Here is a 21,913-nt window from a genome sequence, read left to right as displayed (position 1 = left end):
GGCAAATGGTCCCATCACTTCATGGGAAATAGATGGGGAAACAGTGGAAACAGTGGCAGACTTTATTTTGTGGGGCTCTAAAATCACTGTAGATGGTGATTGCAGCCATGAAATTAAAAGATGCTTACTCCTTGGAAGGAAAGTTATGATCAACTTAGACAGCATATTGAAAAGCAGAGACATTACTTTGCCAACAGAGGTTCGTCTAGTCAAGGCTATGGTTTTTCCAGTGGTCATGTTTGGATGTGAGAGTTGGACTGTGAAGAAGGCTGAGTGCCGAAGAATTGATGCTTTTGAACTGTGGTGTTGGAGCAGACTCTTGAGAGTCCCTTGGACTGCAAGGAGATCCAACCAGTCCATTCTAAAGGAGATCAGTCCTGGGTGTTCTTTGGAAGGAATGATGCTAAAGCTGAAACTCCAGTACTTTGGCCACTTCATGCAAAGAGTTGACTCATTGGAAAAGACTCTGATGCTGGGAGGGACTGGGGGTAGGAGAAGGGGATGACAGAGGATGAGATGGCTGGATGGCATCACCGACTCGATGGACATGAGTTTGAGTGAAGTCCGGGAGTTGGTGATGGACAGGGAGGCCTGGCGTGCTGCAAGTCATGGGATCACAAAGAGTTGGACATGACTGAGTGACTGAAATGAATGGATTAATCTGTCAATAATCACTTTTCAAAGTGCTCAATGTCCACAGTTGACAAGAATGTGGTAAAATAGGCACTGTAGAATATTGCTGGTAGAAATGGAATTTGTACTTTTCTGAGGTACAATGCTGAGGGATTGCATTTAAGAGACAGAGGAGAAGAGATAAAAAGACCAGAAGACTAATAGATATCAAGGATGAGAAAAGAGAATAGATATATTGAAAATGACTATGAGTTTCAAGTCTGACTATGGAAGGTGACCAGACTATTAACATAAATGAGGTAACAAGAGATGACAGGAAAGAGAAGAACGTATTCAACAGATCATGAGGACCTGCATTGATTCCTCAAGATACTGCTTAACCTAGGAAAAATTCACTTGAATTTAATGTCTATATTTACATATGCAAAATGATGCAAGGATGGTTCTATATCTGCAAATCAATCAATGTGATACACCACAATAATAAAAAGGATAAAAATCACACGATCATAAAAAGCACTTGACAAATTCAATATCCAATCATGATTAAAAAGAAAACCTCTCATCAAATTGTATAGAGGGAACATATCTCAGCATAGTAAAGGCCATGTATGATATAATCACAGCTAATATCACCTCAGTGCTGAAAAGCTGAAACCACTTCCTCTAAAACTGGGAACAAGATAAGATGCCCACTCGTACCACTTCTAAATAAATGGTACTCGAAGTTCTAGCCATGGCAGTCAGATCAGAAAAAGAAATTAAAGCTATTCAAATTAAAGGAAGGGCAGAGCAAAAATGGGGCTTCCCCTGTGGCTCAACAGTAGAGAATCCGCCTGCAGTGCAGGAAATTCAGGAGATGGAGGTTCGATCCCTAGGGAAGGAAGTTCCTCTGGAGTAGGAAATGGCAACCCAGTATTCTTGCCTGGAAAATTCCATGGACAGAGGATCCTGGCAAGTTACAGTCCATGGGGTCACAAAGAGACACAACTTAGCGACTGAGCGACAAAATCAACAAGGGCAAAGATCACACTACTTGCAGATGACACGATACTCTACATAGAGAACCCTAAAGTCTCCACCCAAAAGCTATTAGAACTAAAGAATGAATTCAGTAAGGTTGCAGGATACAAGATTAATATACAGAAATCTGTTAGTTTACTATACACTGATAATGAACTACCAGAAAGAGAGAGCAAGCAGTCTTGTTTAAAACTGTGTTAATAAAATACTTAGGAATAAACTTAATCAAGGCGGTTAAAGACCTATACTTTGAAAACTATAAAACATGGATAAAGGAAATTTGTAGATGATACAAAGAAATGGAAAGATATTCTGTGGTCATAAATTGGACAAATTAATACTGTTAAAATACCCATACTATCCAAAGCAATCTATAGATTTAATGAAATCTCTATCATAATAACCAGGACATTTTTCACTAACTAGAATAATAGGAAAATTTATACAGAACTGCAAAAGATCCCGAATTGCCAAAGCAATCTTGAGAAAAAAGAACAAAGCTAGAGGTATCACCTTCTCAGACTTCAGACTATATGAAAAAGTCTTGAAATCAAAATGCTGGTATTGTCACAAAAACAGACACACAGATCAGTTGAACAGAATAGAGAGCCAGGAAATAAATCCAAACACTTAAGGTCAATAAACCTATAACAAAAATGTAAGACTATACAGCGGGGAAAAAAGGTAGCCTCAGTGCTGGGAAAACTGGATAGCTACATGTAAAGAAATGAGATTAGAACATTTCCTCACACTTTATCCAAGAACAAACTCAAAACAATTTAAAGACCTAAAACCATAAAACTTATAGAAGAGAATACAGGTAGACCACTCTTTGATATAAATGTAAGCAATATTTTTTTTGGACTTGTCTCCTAATGCAAATGAAACACATGCAAAAATAAACCATGAAACTAAATTGAACTTATAAGCTTTTGCACAGCAAATGAAATGATTATTAAAATTAAAAGACAATGTATTGAATGGGACAGAATATTTGCAAATAATAATGTCCAATAAGGGGTTATTATCCAAAGTATAGTTTGGTTATCTTTTATTAGATATATGTTATATTGATCTATCACCAACTTGAAGCCTGGTAATTTCTCCCTCATGTGTACATACAGTAAAACTTCTAATTTTTAATGTTTTCATTATAATTGACTATCATTGTCAATTTCCTTATAACAAGTTTCTCTAGTGTCCAGGTAATAACTTATCTGCAATTCAGGGTACCTGTAATGAATGGTTCAGTCTTATCCTTGCATATTACTGTTTCCTTGAGAATTTCCAGGACAACGTTAGAAAGCAAACAAAAAAAAAAAACCAGTGGTAAGGGCATGAATCCTTGTCTTGCTCATCCGCACACCTCTTACAGCAAATGGAATGTGTTTTGGCATAAAATTTAATATTTACTGAAGAGAAGATTGACCTAAAATTCTCTGGTGAACCAAATATCTTTAACTGTCAATAATCTGGAATACAGAATTTTCTGGCCCCCTTTTACAGGTGGAGAAATTGAGGTTCAAAAAGTTTATCATTTACACAAAGCCCGAGGGTTAAACAAAATCTCTCCCAAACTCTTTTTCTGTTATGTGAATAGTGACTATTAAGGTACTTGAAGAAAGCTGGCTCTGGCCTCACTGCTGTGTTCCTTTCAGACTTAAGGCTATTAAGAAGCCAAGGTTCCAAGAAGGCACAGTTACCCTGGTAGTTAACCTTGGGCTGGGTCTCCGCAGTAGTCAACAGCAGCCCTGTGGCGAGGCGGGGTCTCACGCTCTAACCGATATGATTTACAGGTTTTGGGGACGAGAAGCAGATTGGAAATCACAGCTTATCAGATGGAGCCAGACGATGCTTGAAGACAGCTCCTGGCTCTCAAACCAAGAGGAAGGCCAAGATTTGCTTGTCTTCCGTGCTGATCCTTCTCTCAGCCCGAGTCGCCTCCTCTCCGCCCCCTGCAGGCTGACCAGGGAACTGCACAGGGGCCGAGTTGGGCCGGGAGCACGGGGCCTACAGCTCTGGCCCGCTGGGCTGTGGCGGCGGTTCCACCGACTGCAGGCCGGCCACCCGGGCGCGGAGACAGCGGGCCATGGCGCGGGTGCTGATCGTGGGCGCCGGGCTGACGGGAAGCTTGTGCGCGGCGCTGCTGAGGAGGGAGGCGTCCAGTCCTCTGCGCCTCACTGTATGGGACAAGGCCGGGGATTCAGGTGGGTCGTTTCCGGACAGAAGCCAGGGAAAGGAAGCCGGCGGGTACCCGGCTTCTAAGGTGGCGTGGGCCTTCTCCGAGTAAGGCTCGGGGGAACACCCAGCAGGTCGGCGGGCGCCTGATCACGTGATCGGAGACTTCCGGCGCCCGGGACGGCCATAAGAGTGGGCGCGAGTTGGGGCGGCGACCCAGGCCGGGCGGTGGGGCGGGTGGGGGCAGGGCGGGATACCGGAGCACTAATCTGGGAGGCCCGAGCGGCCTGGGAGACATCCTGACTGTAGTTTGCAAAGCTTGGGCCTGCCGCTGTCGCCAAGAAGTGAATTGTTTTCCTTGGCTGCTGTGTACCCTGGCAGCTTTCTTTAGATTGTGAGAATCCTCCAGTGCCCACTGACCACCACTTTCCGAAGATCTATCTACTTGAGAGAATCCTGTCACTCTCCTGAAACCTGACATTAAGAGGGAAAGCATTCGTTGATTCATTCATTCTGACATTTCATTCATTATTTTGCCTTCTTTGGTCCGTTCATTCATTCCCTTTATTCAGATCAGTACGTAGATGCAGCAGGCACAGTGCTGAAGGCTGCTGTATTATTCATGTGTTCTTTAAAAAAATATCTCACACCCCCTGACTGAATTGTCTCTGTTAATTACTTCCTAACAGTGTTAGATGACAAAATCTTCAATTTAAAAAGCAAACAATTTTTTTTTTTTTAGATCTCTGGAAGCTGGAGAAAACAAAATTTTAAAATATATTGATTATTATGAAATCTAAAAGTAAAACAAAAATTAAAAATATGTTTTCTGAAACAGTTGTAAGTTATCCATTGGTGTAACCTGGGGTGATCAGTGTTAATTGTGAAATATTCATTCTGATATATTAAGAAATTTTCCTGGGGACTAATTCAAGGAGGAAGAATGACTACAGCCAGCAGTCCTCATAATCCACAGAGCACAGTGGACTTGGGTGCCCAGTATATCACCTGCACTCCTCATTATGCCAAAACACACCAAAGGTGAGTTAGTTGAAAGGAGTGGAATCAAGTCTTCCTGGTTGAGGATGTAAAAAGATACAAATCATCCATTTTTAGCAGAGTTAAGCTTTGACTCTTGTAATATAGTGAAGTTATATCATCATCATTGATCATAGTATTAATAGCAATAAAAGATTTACATGAGTAAAGTGGAAAAACTGTAAAACATGCCTCTCCAGTTGTGAAGATCAGGTGAGATGTTCTATGGAATATGGTGAGGGCTCAATAAATAAAAGTTAACTATGTTGGTGTTGAGAAAGAGGACAGATAACTGTGATGGAAGTAAAATCTTAACCAGATTCAAAATCGGTGTAATGAATACTTTTCTGTTTATTTTCACTGACTTTAATTTTGAAATATATGAGAAAGTAGACTTTTGAGTACAATCAGCAAAAGACTATGGATTCTCAAAATATTTCCATTCTTCACCAAAATTATGTCTTATTAACACAAAACATATGTTGAGTTGTTTATAAGAAGATTTTTACTTAGGATTATAATCTCAAAGAATTCTTTGAAGAGAGTATAATGTTTAGAGCTAAAAGTATACGTATAGTTATGTTATACATTTTGATTTGTTTCAGTTTTTATGATGAATTGTTAGCTGGTGGCATTTTGAAGCCTCTGATCTCTCCTATTGATGGAATGATGACGAAAGAAGGAGACTGTAACTTTGTAGCACCTCATGGAGTTTCTTCAATTATTAACCATTACTTGAAACAATCAGGTGAGAATAAAATTTTCTCTGCCTTCTTTTAGAGTAAGCATTTTAAACTAAAAGTTATACACATAATTAAATATTAATACTGTACGGAAAGTTATAAAATAGATGTTCTCCTACGCACCACTCAATAGCTAGTTTTCTTTCCCTAATCACTGTTTCCTATATATGCTTCCAGAAAAATGTTTATGCATCTATCTCTTGCTCTACGTGACTATCTCTATTTCCCTATTCATAGATGTTTGTATATGTTCTTTTTTAAAACATAGATGAGATTATTTTATATAAGCCATTCTATGCTTTATTTCATCTATGTTTATAATAAACCAATCTCTATCTCTGTCTCTCTACCTATGTCTATGTCTATCCTATTGATACTATCTCTCTGGAGAACCCTGACTAATACATAATCATTGACTGAATCATATCTTTGGTCTATTTTCATATCAGCAAACTCAGTGTTCTTCATTCTTTTCAATGCCTGTTCAGTATTACATGGTATATATATATCATTATTTATTTAACTGTTAACTTTCTGTTAAGTATGTAGATTGTTTGGGGAGTTAGGGATTGTTTTGCTTTATGCTAGTACCAATATTGCTGCAATTTCTAACTCTGACACACTTTTGAAAGTATATCTGTAGGATCAGTTCCTAACAGTATAGGAGGTGTGTCAATGGTTTGTGCATTTTTTATTTAACTAAGTTGTGCCATCTATTCCTATTAAGGAATATATCATCAATAGTGAATGAGAACATGTCTTTCTGTACATCTTGATATTATGGAAAATAAAATTTTTTGCCCGTATGATGGGTTGAAATGATATTTCCTTGTGCTCTGATTTGCATTTACTTAGTTATGAGTGAGTTTATGCCCCTTTGTTTTGCTAACCAAGTCTGTGCATTTCTATAAATGTCTTATAACCTTTGCCCAGTTTCTATGAGGATTTTCATTTTTTTATGTATATGATGAGTGTTTTAAAATGGACTTTTTTGAAAAGCATGACAAATAATCCCAGACGATTAATGATTTATCCTTTAAAACAGAAATAGACTTATTGATAAATCATAATTAAATGCCTAATTGAAGACAGTTGAGGAAAAGTATAAGTTGAGACTTTGTTTTATTTCATAAGCTATTTCTAGAATAATTACTGTTTTGGACTACATCAAATATTACTTGGGCTTCTCTGGTGGCTCAGATGGTAAAGAATCTGCCTGCATTGCAGGAGACCTGGGTTCGATCCCTGGGTTGGGAAAATGGAGAAGGGAATGGCTCCCTACTCCAGTATTCTTGCCTGCAGAATTCCGAGGACAGAGGAGCCTGGCAGACTACAGTCCATGGGGTCTCAAAGAGTCTGACATGACTGAACGACTAAGCACAGCACAGCACAAATGTTACTTATTGTGAAGCCTGCGAATCCCGATACTAGGCATGAGAGAAGGCAGTGAGATTGAATATACAATATGAGGACACAGTAAATACCATTCCAGGCAAGGCCATTTCGTCATCTAGGATTTAGAATATTATGGTGTAGTCATCAGGATTTTCCAGGAAAAAACAGAACTGAAAGGATATATTTATGTAGATAGGTAAATTTATTATACAGAATTAGCTTATGTGATTTTGGAGGCTGACAAGTCTGAAGATCCGCAGGAGAGCTGATGCTTTAGTTTCAGTCCAAAAGCCTGAGACCCTAGAGAGCTGAAGGTACAGTTCCAGTTTCGGTGGCTGGCAAGCTCAACACCAAGAAGAGCAGATGTTTCAGTCCAAGTCTGAAGGTAGAAGAATGAAACAGTGTCCCAGTTCAAAGGCTATCAGACAGGAATACTTTTTTACTGGTGGGAGGGTCAGTTTTCTGTTTTATTCAGGCCTGTGACTGATTGGATGATACCCACCTACATTAGGGAGGGTGACCTGCTTTATTCAGTCTACGAATTTAAATATTACTTTCTTTCAAAACACCCTCACATACATAGCCAGAATAGTGTTTGCCAAATATATGAGAACCTCATGACTCAGTCAAGTTGACACGTAAAATTAACCATCACAGATGGTGACACTATTTGTATATTTTGTAGAATGTCATCAGCTTCATATATTGCCGCCATATAACTTTAAAAAAAATTCTCATTTCCGTCACGACTTTTACTTAACCCAAATTAGATGTACATACATATTAGAATCTCCAAGTACTTACTAATTGTATTATATATTTAGCCATCCATATATGCATACACCTATTCATTCAATAAACATTTGCTGAGTGCTTACTATACACTGTTTTGGACACTAGGGATACAGGAACCAAAGTTCCTGCCATCATATAGCTAAGGGACAGTCCTTGAATACACCGCACCTACATCCTTTTTGTGTTAGGTGTTTGGGATAATATATGGTTTTTGGTTTTCTTTTGCTTTGGAAACTCTTGGGAGAAGAGGTCATATTTAATTATTTGTAGCTCACATAGAATCTAATGGTACCTGGTATATAGTAGGTAGGTATAAATGATAGAGATTTAGATTTCTTATATGTGTGTGTGTGTGTGTGTGTGTGTGTGTGTGTGTGTGTGTGTGCGCGCGCGCGCGCTTAGTCACTTCAGTCACATCTGACTCTTTGCAACCCTATGGACTGTGTAGCCCACCAGGTTCCTGTCCATGGCAAGAATACTGGAGTGGATTGCCATGCCCTTCTCCAGGGGATCTTCCCAACCCAGGTATTGAACCCCATGTCTTTTACATCTCTTGCATTGACAAGTGAGTTCTTTCCCAATAGTGCCACCTGGGAAGCCCTATATATGAATATACCTATATTTATTCATTGTAGTGTAACCAGTTCTTCCTAAAAACCTCTTTATACTTTGAATTTGTACACTCTTGAAAGCATGAGTACTTTAGATTTTCTTATCACTATGTGAAATATTTAAGTAACTTTTAAAAAAGTATTACTAATAGTTGAAAATTTGGAAAATACAGAAAAATAGCAGGGAAAAGTGTCACAGTAATATGTAAGTGAGCCGTAAGTTCATTCTGTGACATACTTTCAGCTTTTTTAAAAAAATAATTTTTATATAATTGAGTTCAAGGCCTACATAATTTGAGTGTATATAAACTTTTTCTTAGTTTATTTTAATATTATCTTTGTAATGTTTCAAGAGGTCTTTCCACCCTCTACCCAGATCTATTATTAGAGGTTTTATAAATCATCTATACTATTTAAAATTTTATAATTATATCCCTTCGAAAAAGTGTTAGTCACTCAGTTGTGTCCCCATGGACTATAGCCCCACCGGCTCCTTTGTCTGTGGAATTCTCCAGGCAAGAATAGTGAAGTGGGTAGTCATTCCCTCCTGCAGGGGATCTTCCTGACCTAGGAACTGAACCTGGGTCTCCTGCATTGCACACGGATTCTTTATTGTCTGAGCCACCAGGGAAACCCCTATATCCCTTTAAACATTCTTTAGACTTCTTTAAATCTTTCTACCTATAAATGGCTCCTATCCTATTTTAGTATTTCCACAATGAAATTTGAGAGTGTCCCTGGAGTCAGAATGACCTGGATTCAAATTCACATTCTACCACACTTCCCTAGCTGTGTAATATTAGGAAAGTGTTAAAATCTGTACTTTAGTTCTTTCGTTGGAAAAATGAGAGCAGTAACAATACCTAATGCAAAGTTTTGTGAAGAATAAAGGATATAATCCACCCATTGCCAATTCAAGCAAATAATAGCCCATATACTTAAAAATCTCTTGATAAATGTCAGCTTAAAAAAATAATCTTCTTAAATGAAGCTGATCTTTGCAGGTGCTCAGTGTATAACAACCCAAACTGCCAGGTCATTCCAAAATATGCTTTACATTTTGGTATCAGTTGAGTTCGCACCCTTACAATCTCATGATACAACCAGTTTTATTTAGTTTGCGACCAGACTTGCAAGGAAATTATCTGTAAGGGGTATGTCCAGTCGGGTATGCTTTAGAATAGGTTCAAATCTCTAAAGCCAATATTTAAATAGACCAGTTTTCCAGAATGAGTGGGAGGGGGTAGGAGGAAATAGGCACATGCCACTTGTGTTCTGTTCTCATTTATGGTTTCATGTGTTCACATTAAGCTTATTGCAGAGAAAACTGTTTATTGGCGTTCATTTTACCCACTTCCTGTTTTCCCAATTAATGCTGTCTTCTGAGTAAATAAAATGTGATTTTTCTGTTTTTCTGTTTTATTTATTTGTTGTCATTATTGTAGGAGTAGGAGAAATTCAGGAGAACAAAAACTACTCTTATCACTTGTTAAAAGCTATTTATCTGATGTTGTGTTAGGCATTTAGCGTACATCATTTCTAACTATTTTATAGCCATTCATAGTAGTTATCATTATGCTCATTTACTAATGAGAAAAATGAGACTCAGACAAGTTAAGTACATTGCTTATAATGGCTTAACTAGTAAGTAAGACGCCAGCACTCTCTTTAAGATGACCCTGTTGTCATTTCCTCTTGGGGATCCCATGGAGGACAATGAGAAGGCCTCAAACCTCCAATTTAACATCTTTTCCTTCCTGGTTTTTCCCCTAAAGTTTGAGAGGATGCTCCCATCCCACCCTGGTTCAAGAGAATAGACTATTGAGCCCTTTCCCTGGGTCCCCTCTTTCACTGATTAGTCCCTGCCCCAGGGGGAAGGAAGGGGCTACCAAGGAGTCTTGCCATTTTATTTCTTTATGCACCCGGGAGGATCAGTCACATGATGGTTCCTTCTGTGACATTTGAACAGTGATGAGCCAAATCCTTTTGCTTTTGAATAAGGCCCATGTTATTAAATCATTCATAAGAGGATGAATTTAGTTTCTAGGACAGGGTGAGAAGCTTTTATTTGGTTTGGCCTTGTTGCTCAGCTGGTAAAGAATCTGCCTGCAATGTGGGAAACCTGGGTTCTGTCCTGGAGTTGGGAAGATCCCCTGGAGAAAGGAATGGCTATCCACTCCAGTATTCTGGCCTGGAGAATTTTGTGGACTGTAATGGGTTGCAAAGAGTCAGACACAACTGAGTGACTTTCACTTTCACTTTCATTTCACCATAGGAAGAACTATTGCTGTATTTATTTATTTTTATTTTACCATCTACTTCAAAAAGGGACATGGACTAACAATTGAAAGTCAACGTGGACAACTTATTGGTTTGGCCAAAAAGTTTGTTGGGATTTTCCATAAGCTGTCATGGAAAAGTCTGAACAAGCTTTTTGGCCAACTGGAATGATTTATTAGAAAAAGATAGTTTAATTTGCAGATACTATCAGCTAGTGTGGCTTCTTTCTGGCAATACTTAATTTTATCATATTCTCCCTTTTTACTTTTGTGTTTATTTTCTTTCTAAAATTAATATAAAGGAATTAAGCCTGGGCAGTTCTGTCTCAGAATGGCTCCTAGGCAGGTGATCATGGCACTCATCCATAACAGTGTCTTTCAGAGAGAAGGTAGAGGGTAACCTGGGAGCCTTGGTTAAGCACTCCACAGTGAACTTTAAGCAGTGCTTATAGTTAGACACTGCTTACTGGTCCATTTCAGTAGTTCTGAACTGAAACCTGTTTGTAGGAAATTATTGGAGAAAAGTTAGTTTAGATTCTCTAACATGGAGGGGCTTCCCTGGTGGCTCAGATGGTAAAGAATCTGCCTGCGATGCAGGAGACCAGTTGTATCCTTCGGTCAGGAAGATCCCTTGGAGAAGGAAATGGCAACCCACTTCATTGTTGCTTAAAGAATTCCATGGACAGAGGAGCCTGGCAGGCTACAGTCCCTGGGGTCACAAAGGGTTGAACGTGACCAACACTTGTGACTAACATCTTCTAACATGGAGGAAGGCAGGGGATAGGCACTGAATAAATATGTAACAGAAACGTATTTGCCTTTGTAAAATGGTTAAATTTTCTTTGTAGTTTGATATCTTTGTAGCTATCTGTAGATTTTTTAAGAAATTTTTATGAAATACTTGCTGGGGAAACAGTGTTAAGTAAAATACATTGATCCTCACCTTTGTTAATGTAGAGCATAGTTGGAGGGAAAGACAAAAACTGATTTCATGCACACAAAAATGTACATAATAAATGCTAAGAAGAAAAAGTGAGAGCGTTATGAGTGAGCTCTAGTAATAGGACCTAAACTAACGTGCGTCTGAGAAGAGTGAGACAGGGGAGATGTGTCAGGAAAAGCATCTCTAAGAAACTAATGTTTTCACAGATACTTGAAAGGTGAGCAAGAGTGAACTAGGCCGAGAGCTGAGTGGTGAGAACTGCATGCGATGGGCATATCAAGTTGAAACTATTCTCAAATAGGAGGAAGATGGTACATTTATGGAATGAAAAGGTCATTGTGACTGGAGGGTAGTAAATGAGGGAGAAAACAGTAGGTGAAGTTCAAGAGTAAGGCGGGGCCAGATCATAAGGGGCTTTGTAAACACTCTTAAGATTTTATACTTAATTCTAAATACAGTGAGAAACCTCTGAAAAATTATATGCAACACAGGGACATGGTGACATTTACTAAGCTCAGACTGAAAATATTTATGTAGTTTTCTGGCTGTTTAAAAATGATCTTCCAGAGCCTTACATTTGGTCATGTGGTCCTTTCAAAAGTTATTAGTTACTTTCACAAGGAAATGCCACTTTCCCAGAAACTTGAATCATCACAATTGGAAAGGAAAACTTCCTGGTTAGAGCAGGTATACCACTGCCCCTAATTCTTGGAAAATGCTGTTTTTGAGTGGCTTTGCCAGTTTCAGTGTTAGATTTGGGTCTATTTATCTACCCCCATGGTTCTCACACTGTTACATGTGCATGGTAACAAACCTGGAGGCTTCTTAAATGCAGACTACTAGGCCTGATCTCCAGATTCTTATTCAGGTCTGAGTTGGGACATGAGAATTTGTGTTTCTAGCAAGTTCCAAGGTGCTTCTGGTCTGAGGTCCACACCTAGAGAACCACGGATAGTCATCTTGCAGAACACTTCGGGACCACTGGGATATATGTCTAAGGCATTTGACTGGATATGAAGAATTTCTGTTAATAGTTGGTGTACTTCAGTTCTCTTAACCACACCCTCCTAGTGACCACCAAAAAGAAAACCAATGTAATGCTGTTTTCAAAGGGAATATTATGTAAAAACACAACTGCATAAAGTTTATAAAGTCAGTTGACTTACTTGAAGTCTGGATCAGGGCCAGGACTAGAGAGAGGGGCATGTGAGGCAACCTGAAGAAAATGAAGAGAGGGAAGTGGAGCCGCTCTGGTTGGAGTAAAGGGAATGGTGGGTGTGAGTTCAAAGTGCCAATTATTTGCACGTTCTCTAAAGAGGAGCCTTAGAGAAACCCTCAGGCAAGCTGGAATGCTATTTACAAACCCTTGCTCTAATTCTTTGAACTGAATGACTCTAATTGCCTCAAAGAGATTGAAGGCATCAGTCCTTCTATTTGCATTTGATTTTTAAAATTTGTAATTACTATATTGTAGAGTTATTTAGGAGAAGGCAACGGCACCCCACTCCAGTACTCTTGCCTGGAAAATCCCATGGACGGAGGAGCCTGGTGGGCTGCAGTCCATGGGGTCGCTAAGAGTCAGGCACGACTGAGCAACTTCACTTTCACTTTTCACTTTCATGCATTGGAGAAGGAAATGGCAACCCACTCCAGTGTTCTTGCCTGGAGAATCCCAGGGACAGGGAGCCTGTGGGCTGCGATCTATGGGGTCGCACAGAGTTGGACACGATTGAAGTGACTTAGCAGCAGCAGCAGCAGCAGAGTTATTTAAGGGAATATGAAAGATATAAAGGTGTATGAGATCTAGAGAAGAGCTGACATGGAGGAGCCCAAGAGTATTTGGGGATTGATAAGACATATCTAGGGCTTCCCAGGTGGCACTAGTGGTATAAAGCCTGTCTACCAATGCAAGAGATGTAAGATGCGGGTTCCATCCCTGGGATGGGAAGATCCCCTGTAGGAGGGCATGGCAGTCCACTCCAGAATTCTTGCCTGGAGAATCTTATGGGCAGAGGAGCCTGGTGGGCTAAACTCCATAGCATTGCTAAGAGTCAGACACGACTGACGCGACTTAGCAAGACATATCTAAAACATAGAGATACGTTGAATCAGTGTCCGAGTGAGAGGTAAAGGCAGTGATTATGGAGATGAGAAGGTTCACACTGAGCTAGAATAGCTATGGAAAGGGAGCTGGATGCCAAGGTTGGACTTCAGCTGGATTCTTAGTAGCTAGGAATATGAGATGTCACATGCAATGGTGGGCAGGGTCTTTTAGTGTCCTTTTTTCCCCCTTTATTCCATTTTCACTTATTTCCTTTCTATTCATGATGCCAAATAAAAGGAGATTTATTTTAAAATGAAAGTTTTCTGAAAACCAGAATGTGAAGTAAGAACTAGTATACCAAGGGGACTTAATGATCCAATTATATTTTCCTAGCTTTCAGTTCATAATTCATTCTCTTAAACATATATTGATTAAATACCTCTGTTCCCAGTACAATACTTTGTGTACTATATACTATACATAGAAAAAATAGGTGTAAACTCATGGAGCTGACAAATTAAAAGGGAATAAAATACCAATCATATAAGTACTCAAGTAATTATTAAAATGTATTTGTGGTAAGTGCAAAGAAGGGAAAAGAGAGGATATTCCAGATTGTCTTTTTCTTAATTTTGATTCTTCTTAATTAAGATAATTGATCTATTGATGAGACTTGGATTTTGCTTACAGAGTTACTTTTTCAGGTTTAATAGGCAATATCGGTATTTTTAATAAGGAATATTACCGGAGAGAAGAATCCTTAACACCTTTACTAAGATTCTGAAGGAGGTCAGCCCTGGGATTTCTTTGGAAGGAATGATGCTAAAGCTGAAACTCCAGTACTTTGGCCACCTCATGCAAAGAGTTGACTCATTGGAAAAGACTCTGATGCTGGGAGGGATTGGGGGCAAGAGGAGAAGGGGACGACAGAGGATGAGATGGCTGGATGGTATCACTGACTCGATGGACGTGAGTCTGAGTGAACTCCGGGAGTTGGTGATGGACAGGGAGGCCTGGCGTGCTGCGATTCATGGGGTCACAAAGAGCCGGACACAACTGAGCGACTGATCTGATCTAATCTGATCTGATACTTGCTCCCCCAAGATAGTGATCTTTATAGTCCGAAGGATGTGGATTTAAATCATGGCATGACAATTCTAAATCTGTTTCCTTTTCTGTGAAATGAATTGGTATAATGTATATCTAGTGTTTGGCATAGCCTTGGCATACAGTAGATGATTAATGAAATATAGCCATGGTTACTATTGTTATTAATTGTAGCAGTATTTTTCCCCTCAGCGGGCATTGATAGGGAAGTGTAGCAGTACCAGAAGGGAGGGAGTCCCATTACGTGAGACAGAAAGTGAAGCCCAGGAAGCTGTAGAAGATGAACTTCACACTCTACTTATCTGAATGGATCCAGTTTGTGACTTCTCTTCCCCCTCATTCGTGTGGAAAATCCTGATTATGTGAGCATGATTTTGCTTTTGGAACAGGTGCTGATATCTGCTTCAGACAGCGTGTGACTCAGATCAATTTGAGAGACAACAAGTGGGAGGTCTCCAGGGAAACGGGCTCCTCTGAGCAGTTTGATATCGTTGTCCTCACAATGCCTGCTCCTCAGATTCTGCAGCTTCGAGGTGACATCACCAACTGTGAGTCTCAGCCCGCTCTGTTTACCTCAGGGGCTGGGCTTTCTCTGATCTGAGTGAATTCAGCTTAAGTGTCTTAGCAAAGGGTAGATATGGGTTCTACTGATTTGCATGTTCTAAAAACAGATACTACGGCCTGGTTCATGATACTAGTCTAGGTCAAACTGCAATCCAGATTTTTTTTTAAAAAAATTAAGAATTGAGTATTCCTCTTTTTGTTCTTGCCTTTAAGAAGTAAATATTTTTGAGGGAGATGTAGTAGTTTGACCCAAAAGAAGAACAGTCTCTTTGTGGCCATTCTGGAAAAAAAGATTTTTATGATGTAAACATTCATTATGTGACAAACATGGTAAACTTTATCTTGACTTGTTGCTGAGTGTGAGTCTCAGGTTCTTCCCTGACTGAAATTTGTTGGACTCACCCTTTACCTGACTGCTCCCACCTCTTTTCATAAAAAACAGCTTTGAGACTAATTCACATACTATACAACCCATCTACCTGAAGTGTGTATTTCAGTGGTATTTATTTCAGATATCCAATGACATGAAACCATTCCCACAGTCAGTAGCTCTCACTTCCATCCCTCCATCTTCCATCCCTGCCCCCAGCTCTAAGCAGCCAATTAGCTAGTTTCTGTCTCTACAGAGTTCCCTGTTACCTGGATTCTCAAGAAAAGCTTTTCTGTAGCTCTGCTTTGCGTCTACTTGTGCCAGGTTTCACTGATTATTCCCCTGACCTTCGTCGTGTTTTGAGTGAACCTGACACCTCAAAGTCATTGCTTTCTGGTTGATACTTCATATTGCCTTGAATTCCATGAGTTGGAACAAAACAGAGTCTGGTGATGGTGGCAAGACGGCAAGGATGTGACATGCCTGTCACTTTTGACTTTGTTGCGTGACTGAAGGTGACATTGGGTTTGGTTGAGAAATGGCCTTTTGTCACCATTAGAAAGAAACCTGGCAATAAGTATGGTTTCTAGATCTTCGATTTAGAACTGTAATAGAGCTTGTTCTCTGAGTAAGAATGGAGCTGGATATTTCATCTTGAAAGCAGCTTGAGTATCAGTTCTACCATGCAGTAACAATATATAGCTTCTTTTCCAGTACAGTGTGAGACAGGAATATAAAAAGGATTGGAATATTTATTATATGGCCATAGGCAAGCTAGAAAATGAACGTCAAAGATCTCTTTCATGCATCTGTATCTAGTGTGCTGCCAAAGTCACTTTAAAGTAGGATAATTTATTATCATGGATTCTGTAAAAATTGAATTGATTTTGAGACAGTGTTAAATAACATACTGTAACTTTTAACTAAAACGTGGTTATTGGTCAATGTATTCGGTTGTATTATAAATTGCATATTCCAGTTTTTAAAGCAACATAGCTTTGTATGTGATGAGAGACCCTTCAGTGTTGCATTTTAAAAATATTTCTCAATATTTGTATTAAATGACATACAAAATATCACACCATGACATAGACTGAGTCCTAAGGTGTTCAAGGGCCTGCTAATCAATAATTTTATTTAGATCATCTATAGTCTTACTTTTTGAGTGGCTGAACTGTGTTGGGCTTAGAGAGATAACTTAATTCTACTATTACTGTATTGCTGGTTTCCTGGGGTTTGGGGAGGTGAATTTTGCTTTATGAATTTTTGATACTATATTATTTGATTCATAATATGTCTCCATTAAAATTATACCCTTTAACTTAAATTCTTTCTTTAGTGTCATTTTTTATTTTATTTTGCTTTCACATCAACCTTTACTGATAAGCAAGATGTTCGTTCTTTTATTTTCATTTGTCTGGTACATCCTTTTTACTTTAGCCTTTTGGAGATATTTTAGAAGTACTTTTTTATTTGTTTATTTTTGAGTCCAGTAATTTCATAAAGATATATCTTATTGTTAATAGCTTTGTGTCAGTTTTTCACAGATTGTGTTATTCTGTTTTTTATTTGAAGATTCAGCTTTTCCCTTATTTTCAGTTCAGTTTCCTTTTAATACTTAAATGACAATTTATCTTTGTTCTATTTATTCCGATCCCAGAGTATCTTAAAAAATTCAGTACACAAATATCTGCTGTTTGTCTCAACTCAGTTTCAACTTTGGTCTTTCTGTTATTTTTTACTTTCTATTTCTAGCCTTCCTCTATGTCATCCATGTTGCTTCCAAATGTATTCCTTCTGCTCCCTTCCTTGAGATATTGTTTCAAAGAGGTCATAGATCTCTTCACTGTTTTTAGGTCATTCATTGCCTGAGTATTTGTTGAACTAATCTGCTTCCTAGGAAAATATTTTCTAATATGTCTTTTCCTCAGCTTATTTGTTAGTGTCTATTATGTTCTATCAGAGATTGTCTTCCTTTCCTCTGCATAGGTTCCTGCCTAATAATTATTCATCTTTAAATAGAGCCATGTCTGTCAGTTTGTGAAACAAAGTGTTGTCACAGAAGACCAGACATTTCAGTTAAAGTATGTTCCATAAATTTTGTAAATATCTATCTGTGAACTATTAGATACTAGTGATCATTTTATTTACTAACATGGGAAGATTTTTAAATATTTTTAAGTTAAAAAGGATAAAAAGATGCACTGCTTTTTCTTCTGTATCTACCGAAAATAGTTTAATAGCATTGTTACTACTTTGAGATGATTTTCTTTATTATAATTTTTTGAACGGTCATAACTTTGAAAATAAAGGTAGTTTACTCTTACTATAAAAAATGTAATGTTTACACCATTTTAAAAGTGTATCTTGCTGAAAAGGAAAATAGATCTTTTTTTTCCTTTTCTTTTTTAGTGGTAGGATACATAGGCTCTTTAGGGGTTTTCCAGGTGGCTCAGTGGTAAAGATCTGCCTGCCAGTGTAGGAGATGCCAGAGAATCGAGTTCAGTCACTGGGTTGGCAAGAATCCCTGGAAGAGGAAATGGCCACTCACTCCAGTATTCTTGCCTTAAAAATCCCATGGACAGAGGAACCTGGTGGGCTACAGTCTATGGGGTCCCACAATCTCTGGGGCCCCAAAGATTTGGATGTGATAAGAGAGAACATATAGGGCTCTTTGTGATGAAAAAGTTTACAAATGATTGACTTAGTACTTTTGACTGAGGGCAAGGATCTTTGGGGTGTTGTTCCAGCTCAGTTCAGAATTGGCCTTCATGCAAATAATTCTGTGTTTACTTCATTGTTATGAAATAACCCACTCTAGCAGTAAAGGTTAAAAGCAGAATGTCCTAACATGACCCATGAATACCTGTGGGTCTAAAAGAAAGGGATTAAAAATATGTGATTTCTCTTTATGTTATAAATCTCAATAAGGACCTCAGTATGAGAAATTAGTGTCATCTCTCTGTTTTTGGAGAACCTTAAACAGTGTTGCTTGCTTGTTCAGTCAGTTCAGTCAGTCTGTCAGTCGCGTTTGACTCCTTGTGACCCCATGGACTGCAGCATGGCAGGCCTCCATGTCCATCACCAACCCCCGGAGTTTAGTCAAGCTCAGGTCCATTGAGTCGGTGATGCTAACCAACCATCTCATCCTCTGTCATCCCTTTCTCCTCCCGCCTTCAATCTTTCCCAGCATCAGGGTCTTTTCCAATGATTAGTCATCTTCAATTTCTATGAAAGACCTCCATTTACAAAGCTATCTATTGCCATCTAGTGGATACCGTATATATTGCAGTTTCCCCCCAAATTTTTTAACTCCAGAGAACTGGGGGCTTCCCTGATGGCTCAGAGGGTAAAGAATCCGCCAGCAAAGCAGGAGACACAAGTTCCATCCCTGGGTCGAGAACTATGAATAAGACTGAAATACAGGCTGTATATAAAATTATCTGTAATATAATTCACAAAACTCCATTTACGCCCATGACAATTAACTAATTTACCCAAAAGTTTATAGCAGTTAGTGACAGAACTAGAGCTGTGCTACAGGTCGCACATTCGTGCAGACTACCAGCAGCCCTGTGTCTCTGGATTCCTTTGTTCTTGTCTTCTCATTCTCTCTGTCCCTCTTTCTCAATCATGTCTACTCGTAGAATCAATATAGAACCATCTCTAACCTGAAAGACTTCCCTTTGGATTGCAGCATGGTCTGGGTTTTCCCTTATCTACTTTTCCCTTCCCCTATTTTCCTTTTTACAGGAAAAACAGAGCTAGTGTTTTTGGCAGTTGATTATTACATTCTCCCAGTTGGGAGAATAATGAAGCGTTATGCACGATACGGTGAATGTCTTGTGATTCATGATTTGCCCTCTGGTTGTGGAATGGCAACCCACACAAGTATTCTTGCCTGGAGGATTCCATGGACAGAGGGGCCGGGTGGGCTACAGTCCATAGAGTCCCATAGAGTCGGACACAGCTGAGCGACTAACACTTTCACTTTCACTTTATAACTGTGCTACTCTCTCTATATTAATATTATGAGATTAACTCACGTGATCCTCACAACAATTCTAAAGACTATTATTTCCATTTCTGGTGGTGATGGTGAGATGTGAGCCTTAGTAGTATGCTTTCAGGGCCCATACACATAACCACATTTAGACACAGTGTCTTAGACCTTGCTATTACTGATTGTTTCCTGTACTTGTGAATTCCCACAGTGTCCTGCTCATTCTTGTTCACCATGTTTTCCAAACTTTCTTTAATGAACACTGTGAGTTAAAAAAAAAAAAAGTGTGGTTGTTTACGGCCGTGAGAGTTGGACCATAAAGAAGGCTGAGTGCCAAAGAATTGATGCTTTTGAATTGTGGTGCCAGAGAAAACTCTTGAGAGTCCCTTGGACAGCAAGGAGATCAAAGCAGTTAATCCCGGATGAAATCAACCCTGAATATTCATTAGAAGGAATGATGCCAAAGCTAAAGGCCCGATACTTTGGTCACCTAATGCAAAGAGCCAACTCACTGAAAAAAGATCCTGGTGCTGGGAGAGATCGAAGGCAAAAAGAGAATTGGGTGGCAGAATATGAGATGGTTAGACGGCATCACTGACTCAATGGACATGAGGCAGAGCAGATGCCAGGAGCTAGTGAAGGACAGAGGAGCCCGATGTACTCCAGTCCATGGCGTCTCATAGAGTTGGACACGACTTAGCGACTGAACCACAAACAAGAGGCACCTTTGGGAAGATTCTGATTCTTACTCTTTGGATCGAGCCCAGGAATCTGTATCTTTAACAGGTACCCTAATGGGAGTTTTTTCCTCCAGTTAGGCCTGTTTGGCACAGTCTGCCCTATCAAAGTACTCATCAGATTTTATTGTGATCCTTATTTTTTCAGTGTCTTCCCCACTAAGCCATAAAATTCAGAGAAAACGGCTCCTATAGGCCACTCCATCCCCACCCAGCATCAAATACCATTTTGCATACAGACCCACCGTGTGCTGTGTTCAGTCATGTTTGACTCTTTGAGACCCCACGGACTGTAGCCCACCAGGCTCCTCTATCCATGGGACTTTACAGGTAAGAATACTAGAGTGGATTGCCTTTTTCTCCTCCAGGGGATCTTCCTAACCCAGGGATCAAACCCGTGTCTCCTACATCTCCATGTAGACCCACACATCATAGTTATTGTTCAGTCAGTATCTGCCAAATGAATGTCTTTTTTATTTCCAACTTGATTATAAGCTCCTAGAAGTCAGTGAATCATTGAGTCTACTGGTCCTGGCTTGGGCCCTGGTTAATGATACTGGGATAAAAGCATGAGTGTCAATAGATCATGAAATTTTAGGATTAGGAGGAACTTTGAGGCTAATTGCTTCTTTCACCCTTATGAGCAATTTAAGACATCATCAGTCCTGTATAAGTTCATATAATGTATTAGGGGCTGGACAGGAGAAAGTATGGTCAAGAAAAAAGGAGACACCTTTCAAATATCATTGTCTTGATTTCATGTTTCCTACACATTTAAAGGGGGCTTCCCTAGTGGCTCAGGTGTAAAGAATCCACCTGCAGTGCAGGAGATGCAGGTTCAATCCCTGGGTCAGGAAGATCCCCTAGAAGAAGGTACAGTAACCCACTCCAATATTGTTACCTAGAGAATCTCATGGACAGAGAAGCCTGGAGGGCTACAGTCCACGGGCTTGCAGAGTCAGACACATCTGAAGCGACTGAGCACACACATTTCAATAGAGCTCTTCATCAGTTGTAATGGAACATCTGAATACACATCCTGATTTTCCTGCCACAGTTGTTTCATTCTCTTGCTAGAAAAGTGGCAGAGGCAGTGGAAAAGAGTGAGATAAACCTTGTAAAAATGAAGCAGATGGGATGTGCTAAGTGATTTTAAGGAATGCTACTGCTGCTGCTGCTGCTGCTAAGTCACTTCAGTCGTGTCTGACTCTGTGTGACCCCATAGACTGCAGCCCACCAGGCTCCCACGTCCCCGGGATTCTCCAGGCAAGAACACTGGAGTGGGTTGCCATTTCCTTCTTCAATGCATGAAAGTGAAAAGTGAAAGTGAAAGTCGCTCAGTCGTGCCCAACTCTTAGCGACCACATGGACTGCAGCCTACCAGGCTCCTCCATCCATGGAATTTTCCAGGCAAGAGTACTGGAGTGGGGTGCCATTGCCTTCTCTGTTT

General features: G+C 39.6%; 2 protein-coding genes across 7 annotated transcripts in view; one reads left to right on the top strand and one right to left on the bottom strand.

Annotated features, from left to right (window-relative positions):
• The window catches only part of LIPJ (lipase family member J), a 36,681-nt gene extending 33,174 nt beyond the window's left edge, over positions 1 to 3,507 (bottom strand). For 2 of the 5 annotated variants that reach the window (XM_070780443.1, XM_070780440.1), the window contains exon 1: positions 2,890 to 3,366. The gene's annotated coding sequence lies outside the window, so the exon portion shown is untranslated. Of the gene's footprint in view, positions 1 to 2,889 lie in introns of all 5 variants that reach the window. The other 3 variants (XM_070780442.1, XM_070780441.1, XM_019952916.2) reach the window with 3 other exon arrangements.
• A 110-nt stretch (positions 3,508 to 3,617) lies between these two features.
• Positions 3,618 to 21,913, top strand: part of RNLS (renalase, FAD dependent amine oxidase) — a 276,260-nt gene continuing 257,964 nt past the window's right edge. Inside the window, exons 1-4 of one of the 2 annotated variants that reach the window (XM_019952914.2) lie at positions 3,618 to 3,863; positions 4,770 to 4,875; positions 5,478 to 5,620; positions 15,179 to 15,337. In XM_019952914.2, the coding sequence (XP_019808473.2) occupies positions 3,746 to 3,863; positions 4,770 to 4,875; positions 5,478 to 5,620; positions 15,179 to 15,337 (526 nt within the window). In that variant the 5' untranslated portion in view covers positions 3,618 to 3,745. Of the gene's footprint in view, positions 3,864 to 4,744; positions 4,876 to 5,477; positions 5,621 to 15,178; positions 15,338 to 21,913 lie in introns of both variants that reach the window. The other variant, XM_019952915.2, reaches the window with a different exon arrangement.

This window comes from Bos indicus, chromosome 26 (assembly GCF_029378745.1).
Source record: "Bos indicus isolate NIAB-ARS_2022 breed Sahiwal x Tharparkar chromosome 26, NIAB-ARS_B.indTharparkar_mat_pri_1.0, whole genome shotgun sequence".
Lineage (NCBI taxonomy): Eukaryota > Metazoa > Chordata > Mammalia > Artiodactyla > Bovidae > Bos > Bos indicus.
This window is presented reverse-complemented; position numbering and strand designations above follow the sequence as displayed.